Genomic DNA, 18,481 nt, shown 5'->3' on the forward strand with positions numbered 1-18,481 from the left:
AGCAGCACAACCAGCTGCCTGTGCTTTGAACTGCCTCTCTCCACTCTCCTCCACTCCCCAGGCAGCCCCCCGACAGCAATGGAAATGTGTCCTGACCCATTTTGCATCAAGCAGGAAAGGATTCCTTGCCCCACTCCCTCTGGCTTTGCCCAGGTTTCAGCAATTAAATTTTAATTTATAAGTTTGAAACACTTGGAAAACAAGTCCCCTTTACCGTCATAACCAAGAGCTTAATCTTTCCGACTAGGTAATCTAAGTGTGGGTGTCAAATGCTTCACATTGATTTGAGAGCTAATAATCCTGGGTAGGAGAGTCATCTAATGAAGGCCCCGTGCATGTAAACAACAGCATGCTAAAAAAAAGCCCCTCCTTTGTAAGTCAAACTGGTTAATCACATAATGTTCTTTAGAGGACAATTTTAAAAAGTTACAGCTTGCTGCAGACAGTTTGCCTCTCAACTACGCCAATACATAGATTCGGCACGTGACAAATAAACTCCGTCTGTGCTCAAGTTCACTGCAGCAGTAACAAGGCTAACAAGATAGAGGGGTACTTTCTTGTCTAATATCACTCCATTCACATCAGTCTGACACACTTGAAATGATATGGCTGAGGGCAAACAGTGCCAAGATAAAAAACTGGTTGAAAATATCTAGAGGGGGGAAAAAAAAGCAGACTGGCATTGCAAAGAGAGAATCAGTTATGGGAGGGTACTAAGAAGATAAATCCTGTTCCTGCTGTGCTCCCACCGTGTCCCTTGCTCAGACAGAGCAGAGGAGATACATAAGACATGTGGCAGGAGGAGGTCAAACAGCTTCTTGTTCATTTGAGAGTGAAATCCAGCCCTCTTGGCAGAAGGCAAGGCTGGCAGCAGCTATGCCGGATGCTTGTGCCCTCCAAAGTGCCTTGCCAAGTTGTATGCCTGGGTAGTAAACATGTGCGGGGCAAAAGGCAGCTCTTTTACAAAGCAGCAGCATGTGGCCCGAACAAGTGTATGCTGTACAGTCCCTCTAGCTGCCTGACCTACCGTGCCCTTCCAAAAGGCTTGCCACATCTTCTCTGCCTGGGGAGGCATGCTGGGAGGTTACTTTCTGGCTTGAGCCACCTCCGTCTGTATGGTTCCTCACAAACACAGAGAGCTGCTGACGGAATGGGGAGAACCCCTCTCACGTGCCCACTGACTATCCTTTGGTAGTGAAAGGATGCACCTGGCAAATCCTGCTCTAAAAATGAAGCAGCGGGTACTTGTAGTAAGTAATGCTGCAGGACATGCAGGCAGGTGGGTGGGAATTACACGTCAGTGCAGTGACCAGGTATCTGTCAGATAAACAGACCAAACCTGCAAATTTACACCTCTATTAGAAACCAGGAGCTGCACATCCACTGCTTACCTTGAACTCATCACCCGTATTTCTCCAGCTCCCCTCTTCTAACAAGCAGAAAAATCAACCTTGACCATCTCTATGAGTTCTCTGCAGCCTACCTGACACAGGACCTTAGAGGTATTCCCAAATTTCAGGTTTCTAAGATGCATGATGCCAAAATTTTAGGTTCACTTACCTCCTCATCTGGTAACATGAAGCAAGGGCAGGCAGTTGCTCGAGAAGTGCCTGGGCTGGTCACCAGCATGTATTAACTACACAGCTATATTTAAACTGGCATGAACTGGAACAATGGTAGAGCCTCCTCACTTCTAAATATCTAGGTATCTTTGTAACACTGTATTAAATTTATACTGGACAATGCCATTCAATGAGACTCTTGCCTTACTGCTCAAAGAAATGCAGCAATCAAGCCTGATGGAATTGGGCTTTCTTAACACCAGGGCTAACTGCTGCTGTGCACATGCTGCCCATGCCTGTACAAGGATTCAGCTGCTGTTTTGTGGGCACTGGGGGCTCACAGCTCGACTTGGAGCTAAGCTGCCTCATATGGCTATGGAATTAAACCCAGCGAGCTGCAGAGGTACAGAACACAGACACAAAGGAGCTAAAAGGGAGACAGATGTCTTGTGCTGAAAGCCACTAGGCAGGTGCTCCTAAACATCCTGGCATTTAGGAAAACTGGATGTAGGCGGCCACTAATTACACATAACATGCTGCCAGGCCCCCTGTCAGAAGCATGGCATGCTAGAAAGCCTTACTGTATCTATGCCTACAGTGGCAAAGGTCTCTGCACTAAAACTGTAATCTGCAGTTAGTTGCCAGTTATCTGATTAATGAATTGCTACCAGAGAAACCCGAGAAGTTGCAAGATGGAGAAGCTTTTAGGAGCCAGGTGTGGGCAGAGATGGTCCCTGCAGGAAGGCTGATGGCTCTCTAGTAGAAAACTTCTCCCATTCAGAAACACACTCAGGAGCACCATGTTCCTGCCTGCTGCTGGGAGTTGACCCAGTCCCTCATTGTACTGCTTCTCTGGCTTCCTACAGCAAACTGCAAGAGCAAATGATGGCTTTCACAGTCCTCTGACACTGCTACTACTTCCTCTTCTAGTTTTAACTACCTCCTTGTTCTCCCCTGACTTGGTTTCCTTCCCTGCTTGGCATCTTTCCCAGATGGGCTGCTGCTCTTCCACCTCTCACCTTCCCACACTCCAACGAGACCTGTATGGACCACTACTTTTCCCCTCAATCTGCCATTGTTAATGTAAGAGGCAGTACAAAGAAAACACCTACCTCAGCTCTCTTTCATATAATTCTTGATTCTGTTTCTCCAATGTCTTTCATCTGAACTATGCATTTAAGAAATGCTTTAATCATGATAAGCTTTGAAGTCACAAGTGTAATTTTTGTTACATTTAAGGGAATGTACTGGTAATACAAAAAAATAACCAAAAAACTTGCAGGAGCTGTCACCGTTTCTTTCCTCTGCAAGTATAACAAACATGAGGGTTTCCCAAATGAAACTTCCTCTTCAGTGGTGTGTTTCCACCACAAATACATCTGAACTCTGCCCCACCTTTGCTAATAACTAGGGTAAAAAATATTCTCTCATTCAAAAAATCCTAGTGGGATTCTCTGATCTTTTCCTTGACGGTAGCTAGAAAGGTTATCCACATATCCTCATTTGGGAGCTGATTTCACCTTTGGCAATACAGTAATTACCAAAGCAAACATCTCAGTAATACCTATCTAGCTGTTCAGAGGCTTTTACAGCAACAGGTATTTGCAATCTGGGGTAAAAGCTGTACATTTTAAAGAGGGATGATGAACTTCCTGGGTATGAAAGGGCTTTTAAAAATTATTTTTACAGGTTAAGAAAAAACAAAAGCAAGCAAAACACAGTTTTACTCCCAGTTCCATGCTCATTCACTGACTACAAATTATTCTTTCAGTGCAGCTATGCATCCTCCTTGGTTGTGTATTTCAGAAAGACAAACTAGCAAGACAACTTACATCCTGCCTCTCATTGCTTTGGCTTTTTGCTCCTCTTCAAGGTTTCGTGGGGGAGTTGAAGGTGCCATTCCTTCATTTAAGCAGCCAGTAGCATCTTTTAAGCTTCCTCGATAAGATCCTCCTTCAAGGGTCTAAAAAAACCCCAAAGAACAATAGAATAAACATTATCCTTGAGCTCCAGCATCATTGTTATCTTCCGTTTCAAGTCAGTTCTGCAATCAACTCTGTAGTCTAAAACCAAGCAGAGTATTCAGCAACACTTTCCTGCAGGACTTAGCAAAACACAACAAAACTAGTTTTAAGTTGATGCAAGACACCACCCCCAAAGCATTAAAACGGAGAAGATGTCCTCTGGTAGAAGGTGGAAAAAAGATGTTCCAATAGCCACAGGATGAAAAAACTCTTCCAGTTTCAAAACAACCTGAAAATATCTTGGTGTCTCAGTCAGAACCAGCATTAGGTTACACGTGGTCAGTGTCTCTCTGCCAAAGACTGGGTGAGGATTCTTCACAGTAAAGTAAAACATGAAACAGAGATAGATGGATACATAGTAACATTTCAAAATAATTAAAGTTTCCCCCAAATCCCTGGAAAGTAATTGCAAGTGACCTAACAGCTTGCATGCAGGGGAGAGAAAGTAAAATATCCTCAGAAAACACATCTAACTGGATTAACAAAATACTTTTCAATTTGTTAGCCCCTCGATGGAATAAAACTACTTTGAGTAAATTTTCTGGGATGTCCTTCTCAGTTTCCCATGTCTCAAAGAGTTTCTTCACCACTTACTCCTTATCAAGCACCCTATGAATGCTGACTAACTTCATATACCAACATCTCAAACCAAGAAAATACCAAAACCCTCTGAAATGATCTGCTAGATAAAGCTATGTGCAAAGAGTTACACTAATTTAATGATCAGTGTGGAGTTTTTTCTTCTGTTTTTACGCTCTTCATGCTTCCAGTATATGTAAGGAAACGAACCTTTGTAGGCTCATCATAACCCTGCTTTAGTCCTGACTTGTTAATTAAGTTAAACTTGCTTAAAGCAAGCATTTATCTAATTTCAGAGGTCTGGGACATGTGGAAAAAAATGTTTACCTTTGATATTAACATTTTGAACTGTTTCAGGGAAAACTTAAGAGAAGCCAAGATAGAAACAGGATTTACTCCTTGTGCAACAGATGCTGGATCAGACAGGGAGAGTGCACAATACTGAAATTTTTGAAGAAATTAAATCCAGAGCATTCTTATTGCTTATTCCACTCCCTGTCAGAAAGAGTTGACAAGGCAGATTAAAAGCAACACAGGAATTTTTGTAAAATGAAAGCACAGCTGTGATACTTCAAGCAGTTCTACTCTTTAGACAGTCTTTTCAGGGAAGCCACAATACCAAGCAAACTCACATGTTGGGTAGTAGAACTACTGTGCCTCAGGACTAGCTTTAAAACAAAACAAACAAAACATCCCACTGTGTAAAATATTTGATACCAACAAGACCCCAGAAAGAGTACAGTGCAGTACCTCATGTTCTGGAAAGCCCTCTCCACAAGTGTGTTTTGACTATGCAGTGCAGAGCCCACATGACAATGTGAGATGTAGGCTTCATCTCACATGAGGAGTAAAAAGACACTCTACTGAGAAGCAGAGCATGTAGGGTTAATAAAAGCATAGCAGGTGAAGGTGGAAAACAAGGAAACCAGAAACAAGAGGTAGACTTTAAAGCCATTCCCTAGGGTCATATCAGGCCTGTTGTGCACACAGTTTTCACAACACTAAACTTACCAGCTTACTTTTGACCAACTTTTCTATTGCACTGACAAGATCCGCAGCAGTTGGGACATCGGAGGAGCTCTGTCGAGCAGCTAGCAAAGAAGAGGACTGCAAGACACCAGGTTGCAAAGGAAAAGCAAGTTAGCAGGATGAGAAGGGAGTAGGAAGCCAGCAGTCAGTGAAGCTGCTTCTGAGACAGGAGAACAAACGTGGAAGGGGAGCAAGAGGGTTAGAGCACCACATGCATGGTCAGGTGAGTGAGTGTTGCCGTAACAGGCAAGCACAGAGCTGCCATTCCCTTCTGGCTGCACATCTCCCTGCAGCAATTCCAAGGCTGGGAAGAGTGTCAAAGAACTGAAGTTCATTTGCAAAAGGCTACAATACACTTAATGTCTGTTGGTTCCTCCTTCTAAGTCATCTAAGGTCTTACAGGCTCCAGAAAACTGATCTACTTACTGCTGATGTAAGAAATTACCCCTCCCCCATACATACATATTTAATAAATGCAGTTAAGTACAAGGTACACATGGAGCTACAGGCAATACAGGAGGGAGGCGGGGGGAACAAATCATTCCCCCTCTCTTCCCCACAGATCGATTGCAACTCCAAATGAACTCAGATGAAACCTCCCATTCATGCAACTTCAGCCATCTAAAATGTGTATCTTTTCTCTCCCTGCTCTGCAATCAGTGGAGAGAAAAGACCCCTACATATCTCATCTGTCTTAGCTATCTGGCACAGGAGGGCAGAAACACTCCTTTGAGATGCCTAGTTTTCCCTATTGACTGTAGGTAGAATGTTTTCAGTCTTGCTTCTCTATGCCTGTCTGTTGGTTGCAGGTATTCCATTTTCAGTGCCTGGCATCATGTAATGTCTTTGGATGTCTCCACATCCATGTAGCCACAGCTAATAGCTGCTGGTTGTTACACATCTCCAAAAACACCAAGACCTCTTCAATATGGTATCCTAGCATCCCCCATGGTGCTGCAAAGACTGGGCTCTGTGTGAAATACTCAGTTTTAATTTAACGTTTTTGCTCTCTAAGGGCCTCTTCACCCCTTGGTCTTTGTCCTAAGAAATCTCACTTTGAAAACCCAAACTCATGCGATAGCTATGGGAATTGGTATTTATTAGCTCACCTGTATGTACATTTCTTTTGAATGAAATACAAGCGCTGACTAAAACTGTAAGTCCTTTGATAACCTGCTTTTGGCAGGCTGACAGACTAAAGCATGGCTAAATTCTGCATTAAAATTATCTAAAAGCTTATTCATCTCTCAGCTGCTTAATAAAGATCTTCTGGAGAGCAGCTATTTCAGCGAAGTCACTGTGCAGGTGCCAAGGAACATGCAACTGAGATTAAATAGTGCTGGGGAGTGAGATGTGGAAATGTGATGGCAGGAATTAGGCAGCTGGCCACCTCTTCAAGCAGCCCCTTGGGGAGGTTGCTCATGTTGAGTGACACAGCCCCAGGAGGAGAAAAAAAAAAGTAAAGGAGCCCAAACCCAACCACAAGCCTTGTGACAGAGCAGAAGCGTGAACAGCCTGCCACTCATCGACTCGTCTTTCACAAATAATACATCTAATCAACAGATCTAATTACAACAACAAAAACTACAGGTAATCAGGCTGGTAATTGAGGAATTAAGCTGGTAATGTAGGAATCTCATACAAATGTAAAAACTCAGACAGCCTGTTTCACCTGCAATGCAAACAGACGTGTCTAGGAAAAAAAAGACTGAAAATAGGGACTTTGAAGAGATACTGGACAAATACATAGACAAGAACTGTCAAACATAACCATTCTAGCAAAAGGAGTCCCATTTTTGGAGGCATTAAACAGCTGTTGCTCTCACTTCTTTTAACTGAAATTGCTCAATATCTCTGAAAAGTAAATAACTGCAGGATTTTGAAGGGAGCATGGAAACATTTGCTGCATACAAGTCTTTCAGGGTTAAATAAAACTCTTCTGTGATTGATGAGAGTCTGGATTTTTGTGGGGCAAATGACAGAATTGTATTTCTGTTTCCCAGGAAGCAAATTTTGAATTTCTAATATGAAGAGATCTTTCAACTTGCCTTTCTAAGAGCCTCCCAGAGCAGCAAGGCACTATTATTGCTGTCCTGCCAATGGGCTCAGGGAAAGGTGCCACCCCCTGTGCCATTCAGACATCTCCCACCTATCACTGCTACTTCCCCATGCTGCTCCCAGTCCAACCTAAGCCTGTGCCTGTAAACAGTAGTAGGACATGAGCAGAAAGCTGTGCCCAAATTAATGCCATTGAAGAGCTTTTGGCTCCAGCATGGCTCAAACATTGCTAACACGGTATTCCTGTGCCAGGGAATTCTGAAGCCATGTTTGTGACCTTAATTTTTTTTTTCCCTATGATGAAAAGTAAGTTGGGGAAGAAAAAGAGATAGAAAAAGGCTTTCATCTTGCTCTATTTAATCTCTTCTTTTAGGAGCGGGTGAAGAATCAGGATGCCGAAACGCTCTATAAAGCTCAGACATCTGGAGCGGAAAACTGTTTAGTTCCACAACATTGACGCTGTCATAAATGTATTTAAGAAACACTGAAATCACATGGCCTGTTAAAAATCAAAAATAGTGATCCCAGCTAAAGCAATTTTGTTTTCCTAAGCAAACAATCTCCAAAACATTTAGCTAAACAGTGCAAGGAAGAAGCCAGGAGCAACTGCTGTTGTGCTGGGCATGGATCCACCACGGCTCTGCTTCCCCGGCCTTTCGCCTCTGCCCCTCGTCAGACAGACAGCAGCACACACAGCACTCAAAGGGCAAGAGTCCACAACTCCAGCTGCTTCCTTCTGGTCTTGCTGCCACCACGATGTCATAACATTTCCTGACAGATTAGCAGCAAGCCCTCAAACCCTTTCCTCCATCACTCTTGCTCTTTGAATCCTAGAAATACTTGCACCCTTCTCTCTTTGTATTTCCAAACTCCTTCCTGAACTCTCCCCAAGAGCATTCTGGGTTGTTTTTTTCCTGGCAATTATTAATCTCCCCTACCCTTGCTTCTTTGCATGCAGTAATTACAATCAGAGGATAGAGATACAGAAGTGGCAGCGCTAAAAACAGATGTCAGCAGGCAACAGGAGGATGGATTTCTAGAAGGGAGACAACAGCACCAGGAAAGGGTGGGAGAGGACACATGCAGACAGGACCCACATTGTCTGTGAATGCAAACCACTGTTTACATGAATATCCAGCCATATGCATAGATTCTCACCCCAAGTCCAAAAGACCAACTGAAGGACTCTGCAAGCCACTGTACATCTACCACAGCAAATTCCAACTCAACATTCAAGACACCCTAGCTAACAGCTGACAACTACCACCACCAGCATGGTGCACAAATATGGGCAGACCAAAGCCTCCTAAGAGGGACTTCAGATACCCTGTGGGCTTCTGAACTAACTGGAGCTTATGGAACATTCAGTGATGATCAGCCATGTATGTTGAAAATGCCAAATGATAGCACTCAGTAGGATTTTCCATCTGCAGGTTTTTAAAGCACTTCAGAATGTAGGGCCTATCATGGGGCACAAACTGGCAATGTTCCTGGACCCCAATCACACACAAAGCCTGAGGAGAGAGTCCAAGCTATCTAACACTTGGTAAAGGTGGTATTTCTGGATTAAAGCCAACTCCAGTATCTGTTCTACTCCTCAGGCCCTGGCTGCCACCAAATACTGTTTCTGCTGCTACTGCCAAACAACAACAGCACTTTTAAAACAGATGAGAAGAACACGCGTAATCAGCCTGAATGGAACTTCTGACCACAGACAGCAAAAGCACAGGATTGACCTGTCATGAAATGGGATGCCAGGGCTAAATTGCTTATCCAGCATTATTTCTAAATCCAGTTGGTGAAATGTGGTAGATTATGATTTGCTCATAGGAGTCTCTTAAATCACAGGTCTAGACCTTGGATACTGGAAGACCACTGCAAAACCACTGTTAGACGGCTATGCAAGAAATGCATCTAAACAGCAAATTGATATAGCAGGGGAGGCCTTACCATCTCATCTTGGGTTGGATCATTGTCAAAGATCTTCATAGGAGGAGGAAGAGGTGTGTGAGACTCTTCATCTGGTTCATCTTCTCCCCAACCCTTCTTGCTCTTCTGAAGAAAAGTCAAATATAATTAGAAGCAGGGACAGGTTTCTTTTATCCTTTTAGGTATCCAAGCCATACCATCAGGCTTCTAGTCTGTTAATACTAATACTGGCTCAATATTGCATTGGGTGGAGAGAATTGCAGGTAATGCTAAACCTCACAGAAGAGAAGCAATAATGACATAAGGTTTTACTGGTTAATCGTGGTGCACTCTAAGAGCTACAGAAATACCATTTTGCAGGTAACGCAAGCAGCTAAGGCAGTTACAGCTGTCTGAGTGCTGATGGAAAAGTATTTTTTTTTATTTAAATGAGAACAACTCAACATACAGTTTTAAATGTGTTCCTCTATTTGTGTTCCGCTGGTATCTTCTCCATTTTTGGTTTATAATTCGTTATTAACTCTATCAGGAAAGAGCCATTTTGGCAAAGAACATGCCTGCAGAGAGACTGTGGCTACAAATACATAGCAGATTTAACAGAAACGTGGCTATTTCTCTGAGTGTTTTCTTTCAAAAAGGAATTACACTGCCATGGTAGGATAAAGGTGATATGAACCTCAGTGATCATAAAAAGTGATAACAGCTGCTCAAGAATAACTTCATTTACCTATCCTTGGTAGCTTTCTAATAGGCTCTTAAAAAAAATCTAGTCAAATGACAATAATATATGTAGATTTTTAAATGCTGTTCCTACATATTCCATTGCTCATTGGATAACAATGCTGTTTGTAACACAGCTTCAATCCATGCAATTTTACATGATTCGCTGTTCCCTCTAGACCCTAAGGGAACTAGCTGATTACTCAAACATGACTTACACACCACAGAAGAGACTATCAGAGATACGGTCTTTCCTTCAACAAACACCAGTACACACCTCATCTGCGCTGTCTCCTTGAGGAGTGGTTTCATCTCCAGTCTTTGGTGAGCCGAGGTCAAAGCTCTTCCTACCATCTCGCACCTTCTTTTGTTTCTTGATGTTGCTCTCGGTCTTCCCACTGTTCAGTCGGCGCACAGGACTAGTCAACCATTTCTTCAGGGTGTTAGTTGAGCGTTTGGGGCCAGGAGAGCTCTGGATGGAGTTGAGGGATGGCTGAGGTTGTAAATTGGCCACTGAATCAGACTTGCCCCCGTTGTCATTGGAAGAGACTGAATATGCATCTGGAAGAAAATAATGCAGGTGAGAGTTCACACCAGCACCTCCTCTATTTCCTAGTGCACATCAAGCACTTAGCAGTCCTAAGCATGAAAATACAAGCTGTCTCGATGAAAGATTTTGTGACCTATGGACATTGTGCAAACTTCATTGCGCACCAGAGAGAGAAATATGCCCTGCAACAGGCATTTTTCACAATCTTTCTTATATATACTCTTCTCATTTCCCACCACACTACCTGTCCTTAGAAAGATCACACACAGCAAAGTTATCTAGTTTTTGATGAAAGCTTGAATTTCATGCTAAGTGCTGAACTTTTCATCTTCTTCCCACAGATTTCATCACGAATTGCCAGGAAGAAAGTAAGCATAAAAAAAAGATTATTACAGGAGACCTGACAGCCACCAGCACTTTGTCAGGTTCCAAGTCCTTAAATATTTCTCAGCTGTTGTCAGACCCAATGACATGACTGTTAGTTAGACTATTTATTAACTTTTTAAGGTCATTTGAAGCACCTTAAAATTACCTCTTTTGCCCCTGAAAGCAATTTGTCAGAAGACTTCACACCTTCCCTAGAACTGAGAAACTGGAATGAACACTTAAAAAAGTGACAAATTGTTCAAACTGAAAGAAACCCCAAAGAAGGAGATACAAGGGAGGCTTAAAATTTAAAAAGATTTCTATTATATCCAAGCAGGATGTTATGCTGAACTGTATCCAACGCCAGTTATCGATACGCATGTTCAGACCAGCACCTTAAAAATGGGTGCAACCTCCCTTACTTCCCCCAAAAGCAACAAACCAAAGATGTGCCAATGTCAATAAGTCTTTAAACCCAAAGCAAACAAGTCACAATCACAGATTTCACAGTTGTCCTTTAGGAACAAGTGTCCTGCTTTCACCTTTCTGAAACCATGGCAAGGTAACTCCCTCCCCAGGAGCAATCAGGGACCGAGATGTTGAATCTCACAAGGTTTAAGATTAATTTTTATCTTTTTTTTAACAGAATTCAGAAATTGCCACCCTCCCGTAAGATACATCTCAGACTGTACATCAGAAAGCAGTTGGCTGAGGTTAATAAACATTTTTAGATGGCTATGTCTGAATATTTCATCTGCCCCAGCAGAAAATAAAAACCTAAGTTACAACACATGAAAATAGCCTGGTGCATCCAGATATTCTCAGTTCAGCAATAAATACTGTTAGAGATACTGGCTAGTACACGTGCTGTGGTACAGCTACTCTCCCAGAGAATCATTACCTGTATCGTTTTAGAAGCCAGTTCCTGCTAACTGCATGCAGAGCTCTTACCCCACTGGGCAGAGCTGCTGCTCACAGAGCAGAGATCGCAGCCTGCCTTGCAGGCTATGCACTGAGCAGAGATTGCGGCCTGCTTTGTCTGCCAGCTTGCAAACTGCAGATCATGAGAGTTACAATACTTTATAATATTTTATAACCATAGACAGCCTCAGTCAGAAGTTGAACCGATAATTTATTACATACCTGAGGTCAAAAGTTAGATTTTTAGAACATATGGAAATAATTGTAACAAGCTAAAGGAAGTTAAAGTTCATTTCCCAGACAGGAAGAAAATCCAAATCATTTGTCTTTTGACGACAGGAGGAGCGAGTGTGAGAGGGTTTGGGATGCAGACTGATCCCAGGTGGAGCTGCTGGGGTTTTTCTGACACTCCTCCATAAGGGCAAAGCAGAAGTCTTATCTCAAAAAGGCCTGGGTTTAGCTAGCTCTTGTTGATGTTATTTCATGCACACGAGGTGGTTTTAAATCAACTAGTGCGGGATAATTTTTGTCAATGGCCAGCTTTTCTTCCACTGAATAGGCTTTAGATAGTGTCCCCTCACAGGCTCCATGTGATGCTCTAGCAGTTTATTGGCACACCTTGTGTCAGCAAAATTCAAGGTTTTGTGATGGAGATTTTGATTTTGCAAGTGCCCTTGCCCCCTGTATCGCCCCAACAGCACCCCAAGTCCCACAGGTGACCAGGGAAGCCTTGAGGGCTCTTCACCAAGGGGCTGCACCAAGCAGGGTGCCCTCAGGTACCTGTGCTACCGCTGCTGCTGCAAGAGGATTAATATGTGGAATTACTGATGCAAAGGGAGTTGGGTTGCAGTCATGGAAGGAGAAACGCTGGAAGCAATCACTCTGTGGAGGCTGCTACAGTCAGGGGTGATTTGGGGCAAGCAGCTGTACATTGGACTCACTGCCTTTGCTTGGGACTGGGGTCAAGGGTAAGGTTGAGGAGAACCGAGGACAAGCTGATCTTCCCACATCTCAGTTGATTAATGTACAGAGAGGTTTTTACTACAGTTTAGAAGTAACACAGTCCAAACCACTATCTCCAGTCAACAGCATCTTGCCAATTTAACTTTTAGTAAGGGAAGGGAGCTGATACAAGCCTTAATGGAGCCTGAGACAACTTCAGGACTTGTTACTGAGACATGGAATCCTGCCTCAGCTTGGCGGGCTCAAGGCAGAGCCAAACCCAGAAGTCCATGATGGGTCAGGGTCAGGGACCTGCCTTCCCACCAGGAAATGCCCCTGGTTTTACAAGCAGGACCAGGTCCTGGCCTTGCTGCTTCCCTCTCCTTTCCCCAGGCAGCACAGCCTGGGCTGGGGCACAGACAGACACACAGCACCTCACACCGCAGCACTCTGCTTGAGGCTGTCCTGGGGAAGTGATGGTCAGTCATTGTCCCCGTCCTCTCTAGGAAGGCAGCAGAAGGGCAGAAACAGACCAAGTTCCAAGCTGGCCCAAAGCCCACCCTGCTGGCTTACAGGAATTTTGTCCAAAGTTTAACCTAGAGCCAGGAAACCTCTGCAGACCAAACATCAGGCCTCCAGAGCCATAAGCCATGATGAAAGCCAACCCAAAGGTTTCCAGAGGGAAGCACGTTATACTACGCAATGAGTCCACTTGAATAAGGCTCTGGATTTTCCCACTCAAGGTCATGCCTTTGGTGATGAAAAAGGCTATTTACCAAGGCATTACAAAACCTCAGTTGTGCCATGCTGTACACAGCCCTGGCAGATATGAAGTCTCCTTCTTTCTCCTTGCCTGCTAAAGTGCCTTGGCTGACCACTCTAAGGCATCTGGGAGACAACCCAGGCTTTGCTTGGCCCATGCAGCCCAAGACTGGAAATGTGGCCTTATCTTACCCTTACATTGTAGCTTAGTCTCTGCTGGCTAAAGGATAGGCAGGGAGGCGTAAAGAAAGGCTGGTATAAATCTCCAAGCTCCCCACCCACCATAAGAGCCCCTTAAGGTGGGGTGAGTTTGCTCTATCCAGGACCCTACCCATGTACAAAGCACTCCACCGTCCCACTTCCCACCATTGTCAAACACGCACTATCTAGAAAACACAGCAAGAGCCCCCATCTCCCCAGTACTCATAATTTTTTTCCTTTTCTTTTTAAAGGAACTGTAAATATGGGCACATTTGTCACCAAGACACACTTGCCGTTTGCCAGCTGTGCTGAGAATAATTTCCTTTGTACATAAAGCAGGTAACCATGACAAGCCTGCAGAGGCAGGACCAGAGCTCAAAGAAGAGCAGAGCTCATGAAATGGGAGACAGAAACTTGCAACACAAAAAATCTGCCAGGAAAGACTTTGGAGACAACCTCCTAAGCTGTGTTTGTGTGAACACTGCTTCCGCGCCACGTATGGCTACAAACACATTAATCATGACACTTGATATTAGCCTGAGATCCAGACACCAGGTGGATCAAGCAGAAGATGAAGACACGTTACTGTGCTCTTCTTGCAAAGCACTAGCACATATGTACTTTGCAAACTGTATTGGTAGAGCAGTTCAGAAAGTTTGCTTAAGAAAAGCCAGAGAGCACTGTGGAAAAGATGCAGTGGCACATTGCATGCTAACTCAGGCAGCCACCACTGCCCACAAGAACCAGCAAAGCGGTGGCTGCCCTCGCACTGCAGTGGGTCTGCAGGAACCTCAGGGCTCAGCAGAGCTGCAAAGAGCAGCCATCCTGCCACCAATGACCTAGGACACACGCGTCTAAAAAAAGGTATCTGGTGAAGTGAAATGGGTGTAGGGAGGTCAGCAGACTAGTGTGGCTAGATTGACTTCCTGGCCAAACCATTCATTGAGACAGAAGAAATGATGGTTTCCAAAACACCCCTCAGCAAACCTCCAAGAAACTTCTGGCAATAGGACTATGACAGATACTCAGCCAGACTGAAGAGCTCTAACACTCAGAGTTTTTGCACTGCCGGAGGCATGAAATATTTGCTGTTGTTGCTCAAATGAACAGACGTCTATAAAAGCACAGCTCTTTTACTTGAAAAATGGCAGGCTGCAGTTTTGTGCAACCTTGGGTGAAGGGAAAACCAAAAATCTCACCAACCCCTTTTAGAGGCACAGTTATATTCCCATTTGAGTCAGTAGGAATTACTGCTAGAACATAAATACCAGGCACTTTATTTTTACCTCCCTGTTCCCCAGAGCATGCATGGGAGGGGAGGTCTGTCTGATCAGGCTCATGCAGCAGCGGACTCATCTGCAGGAACTCAGATCTCTAAAGGAGAAAGGGAAAGGCTTCTTACAGAGCAACTCAGAAGAAAATATCAGGCTTCTCTGTTTTGACCCATATTAACCACTGATGATATTTGATAGGAAAGAAATATGCTTCCATTACCAGAAGTTAATACTAAATATAGCTATGAAGACAGGTGACCATGGCAGGACACAATCTTGCTTTAGGTGAGGCAAATCTTCTGATTTATGTATGGCTCCATTTCTTATCCCAGAAAAACAGCCTGAGAGAAAAGGATTTTTCCACAGAAGTCAAAGATGATGAGCCAGAATGGGAACTCTGTAATCCTATTAGCATGTGCATTTAAATCAACATTTTTCATAGAAATAATTCCATTCATGAACGAAAGCCAACAACGACAGTCTGACCGATGAGCACATAAATCAGCTCTGCTGTACTCGACAGAGCCCATTTTCCGTATTTAGTGATTCCTGTAAAATAACATTTCTGACAAAGATGGAATTGAATCAGATCTGGGTGAAAGACTAACTTGGTCTTTATTCGAGCTATTCCTGAAGAACAGGAATCTTTGCACCAGAAAATCTTGGAAAGCAGGTGTCATCTAGACCCATCCTATGACAAAACGAAGCCTCTGTGGTACTATTTCACAGTAAACAAACAATAATCGTCTAAACCACCAAAATGCACCCTCTCCTGCCTTTTCCAAGAGCATCTCCTTTACCATGCAGACTGTAGGCTCCAGTTCACAGCTCTCAGCTCCTTGAGGCTTTATATTCTCCCTTGGGAAATGCTGCTGGGAGAGCCATCTTGAATCAGCTCAAGGGCTTCAAGGCTGAAGCTCTACTTGACAGATGCAAAGATGGCAGAACGAGGTACGAAAACTGCTTCTTTGGTCTACTTCGTGCTTTTATATAAAATGTCCAAAACATGCTCAGTGAAACATTTTTATTGGCACTGGTCAGGGTTACAAAACCTTGTGGCTTAGGCAGATGACAGTGTCGATCCTGGTTTTAGTGTTAAGAGTCTACTCTCCCTGTAAAACCTGGCATGGATTTGCATGGGAGGTAACAACATTTGGATAACACAAAGTCACTTTACAGCTATTCCTCAAGTGAAAACACTAATTTATAACAACATAAATAATGAATCTGACAACGTTTAATGTCAAAAGATAAACTGTCTCCTCAGGCATTGCCTCCAAAAAAGGTTCCAGTGAAGAACGTAAGTGAACATGAGGAAATTCTCAGTGCTCAAAGATAGAGGGCAACTTCCTTGGAAAAGTACTTTATATAAGAAGTACGTTTCTTTTCATAATGCAATTGCAAAACTTGCCCTGCAATCCTCCATGGCTCCCCAGTGCAAATTCTGCTCTGTGGTTCAAATGTTCTCCCTAACTCTATAACCTTCTGGAAATGAGCAGAACTGAGAAAGTTCAATTGAATTTTCTGTGTCTTGGAGTATCATTTGAAACTCAAGCTGCAAGTAACATCAAAAGGTACAAATCAATCTGGCAGGATTCTCACAATTCCATTTATGTGGATGAAATGACTTCTTTCCAAACTCAAGAAGAGTGGTCTGGAGTTAAATATTTTATGCAAAAGTTTCTAGTCCAATAGAGAAAGTAGCCTGCACTGCTAAAAGCAGACATACTTGATAATCGCTGCAATGTAAAAACTCAAAATTTCACTTTCTGTTTCACTGCCAAATGTAAACAAGACTAATTTCCAAACAGAACAAGGAAAAAAGAAGGACTAAAACATAAATTAATCACACAATATTCAGAACTCACTGCTTCTTTATTAATAGCTGCTATTTCTTGGAAACAGGAAAAAAGAGCTGCTTTGAGATAGAGGATGACCTGCAGAGTTCCCTTTAGTTACACTGCAAAGCAGAGGATGCTCCTGGAGGATTTTGCACATAGGTTTTGCCTTTGGAAAATGGTTTTAATATTCAGCTTCCTGATCATTACTTCCAGGTAGAAACCTAAGCTGAGGAAAACAAGCACTCGACTAGTTGGGGTGGGCAAACACTGTCACTCAGAGAAGCTCATTTCTGTGGCTGGCAGCAGCTCACCTCATGCTCTCAGCAGTCAAGGAGCTGTGCACACTTGTGCCTAAGGGTGATGCAGAGCAAGAACCCTGTAGGAGCCTCTCTCTTTCCATTAACTACAGAGGGAGTCTGAGGAAATTACACCCTTAGCTAAATTTAGTTATTGTGAATCCCCTTCCCACATTTAAGTATGTTTCATACCAGGCCCATCTCGCAGCAGGAAATGATTAGCAGAAGTTAAGCATCTGACAATTCACTTTAATGAGCAATAACTCATGGCAACCCGCCATTAGCTTCAGTTGAATAGCTTTTATTTTTAGCTGGTGTTGCTCAGATGCAGCTTTCATCCAGCATGTGCTGGGAAAGCTGACATCCCAAAGTAGTCTCCAGGTCTTGGTTGTGCCAGTCGAAGTGTCAGGGCTCGAGAGCTCCAGTTCTTGGAGGTCAGAGAAAAGTCACTGCAGTTCTGGGAAAGTTTCAAAGAGTGAGATAAAACCAAAAGCCTGGAGAAACAGCACAGAGGCGCATGGTCTCAAGAGACCTTGCAAGAGAAGTTACTGAAATTCTGAGAGCGTGCTGAATGAGCGAGCTGGGTCTCCAGGGAGAAAAACAGCACAAGGGGAAGGCACAGAGAGACAGCCCGCTGAAATAAAACATGACTTTGTTACTGTTTCAAGAGTGCCTTGTAAGAGGAACAGCTAGAGAAGTCATCTCTATTGTATCTTCTGCTTCATGTGGACTTAATGCTATTGTCAGAGGTGACTGTAGGGAGGGCACAGGAAAAAGAAGGCGGCAAGTCCTCAGATGAATACAGGGCAGGGTCTTGCCTCCTACAGGTGAGCATTTAACCGAGGAGCTGCTGCACATAAAGGCAGAACATGTCTTTGTGCCTCTGAAGAGGCTCTCAGGAAAAGTGTGCAACTCAATTCCATGGCACCAACCCTTTGAACAGCAGCTGGAACATCTGCAGCCCTCCTTTCCAGGTGTCCCGCTCAGAAATGAGTTTCCATATGAGCTTACAACTGTGATGGGTATCTATGATTTCTCTCCATTTATCAGCTTGAAAAATCCATCCTGCTCCAGAGTCCCATCTGACCCTCGCATAAGCTGCTGTGAGTTCATGACAGGAAAAATAAGCGAACAAACATCCACAGTGTGAATCCACCAACCATTGGTGAGATACTCCTAGCCAGCTCCTATCCCAAAATACTGTGAAATAGGTATGTTACTGGCCTGAGGTAAGTCCTTCAAGGAAACCTTGATTATCTCCCCAACAAAGCAATAACTTTTCAGAATAAGTTTTTGCTGAATAAAAAGGTGTGGAAAAGCTCAGAAAAAGAGCCGCTGCTCCACACAGCAGTGTTCAAGGCCAGATACAGTACTTCTATACACTTGATTTCATTCACCCATTCTTGTGCCTCAGGTTTGTGCCCAGC

At 43.6% G+C, this 18,481-nt stretch overlaps 1 protein-coding gene across 1 annotated transcript in view; it reads right to left on the reverse strand.

The window, feature by feature from the left end:
• LOC104408291 (kalirin-like) overlaps nucleotides 1–10,462 on the reverse strand; it is a gene marked incomplete at its 5' end in the record, with an annotated part of 54,797 nt that extends 44,335 nt beyond the window's left edge. The window contains 4 exons of the mRNA XM_010017843.1: nucleotides 3,395–3,525; nucleotides 5,177–5,272; nucleotides 9,203–9,307; nucleotides 10,179–10,462. Of these exons, the coding sequence (XP_010016145.1) occupies nucleotides 3,395–3,525; nucleotides 5,177–5,272; nucleotides 9,203–9,307; nucleotides 10,179–10,462 (616 nt within the window). The remainder of the gene's footprint in view (nucleotides 1–3,394; nucleotides 3,526–5,176; nucleotides 5,273–9,202; nucleotides 9,308–10,178) is intronic.
• Nucleotides 10,463–18,481: the final 8,019 nt, after the last annotated feature.

Source organism: Nestor notabilis, unplaced genomic scaffold (assembly GCF_000696875.1).
Source record: "Nestor notabilis isolate BGI_N333 unplaced genomic scaffold, ASM69687v1 scaffold20417, whole genome shotgun sequence".
NCBI lineage: Eukaryota > Metazoa > Chordata > Aves > Psittaciformes > Psittacidae > Nestor > Nestor notabilis.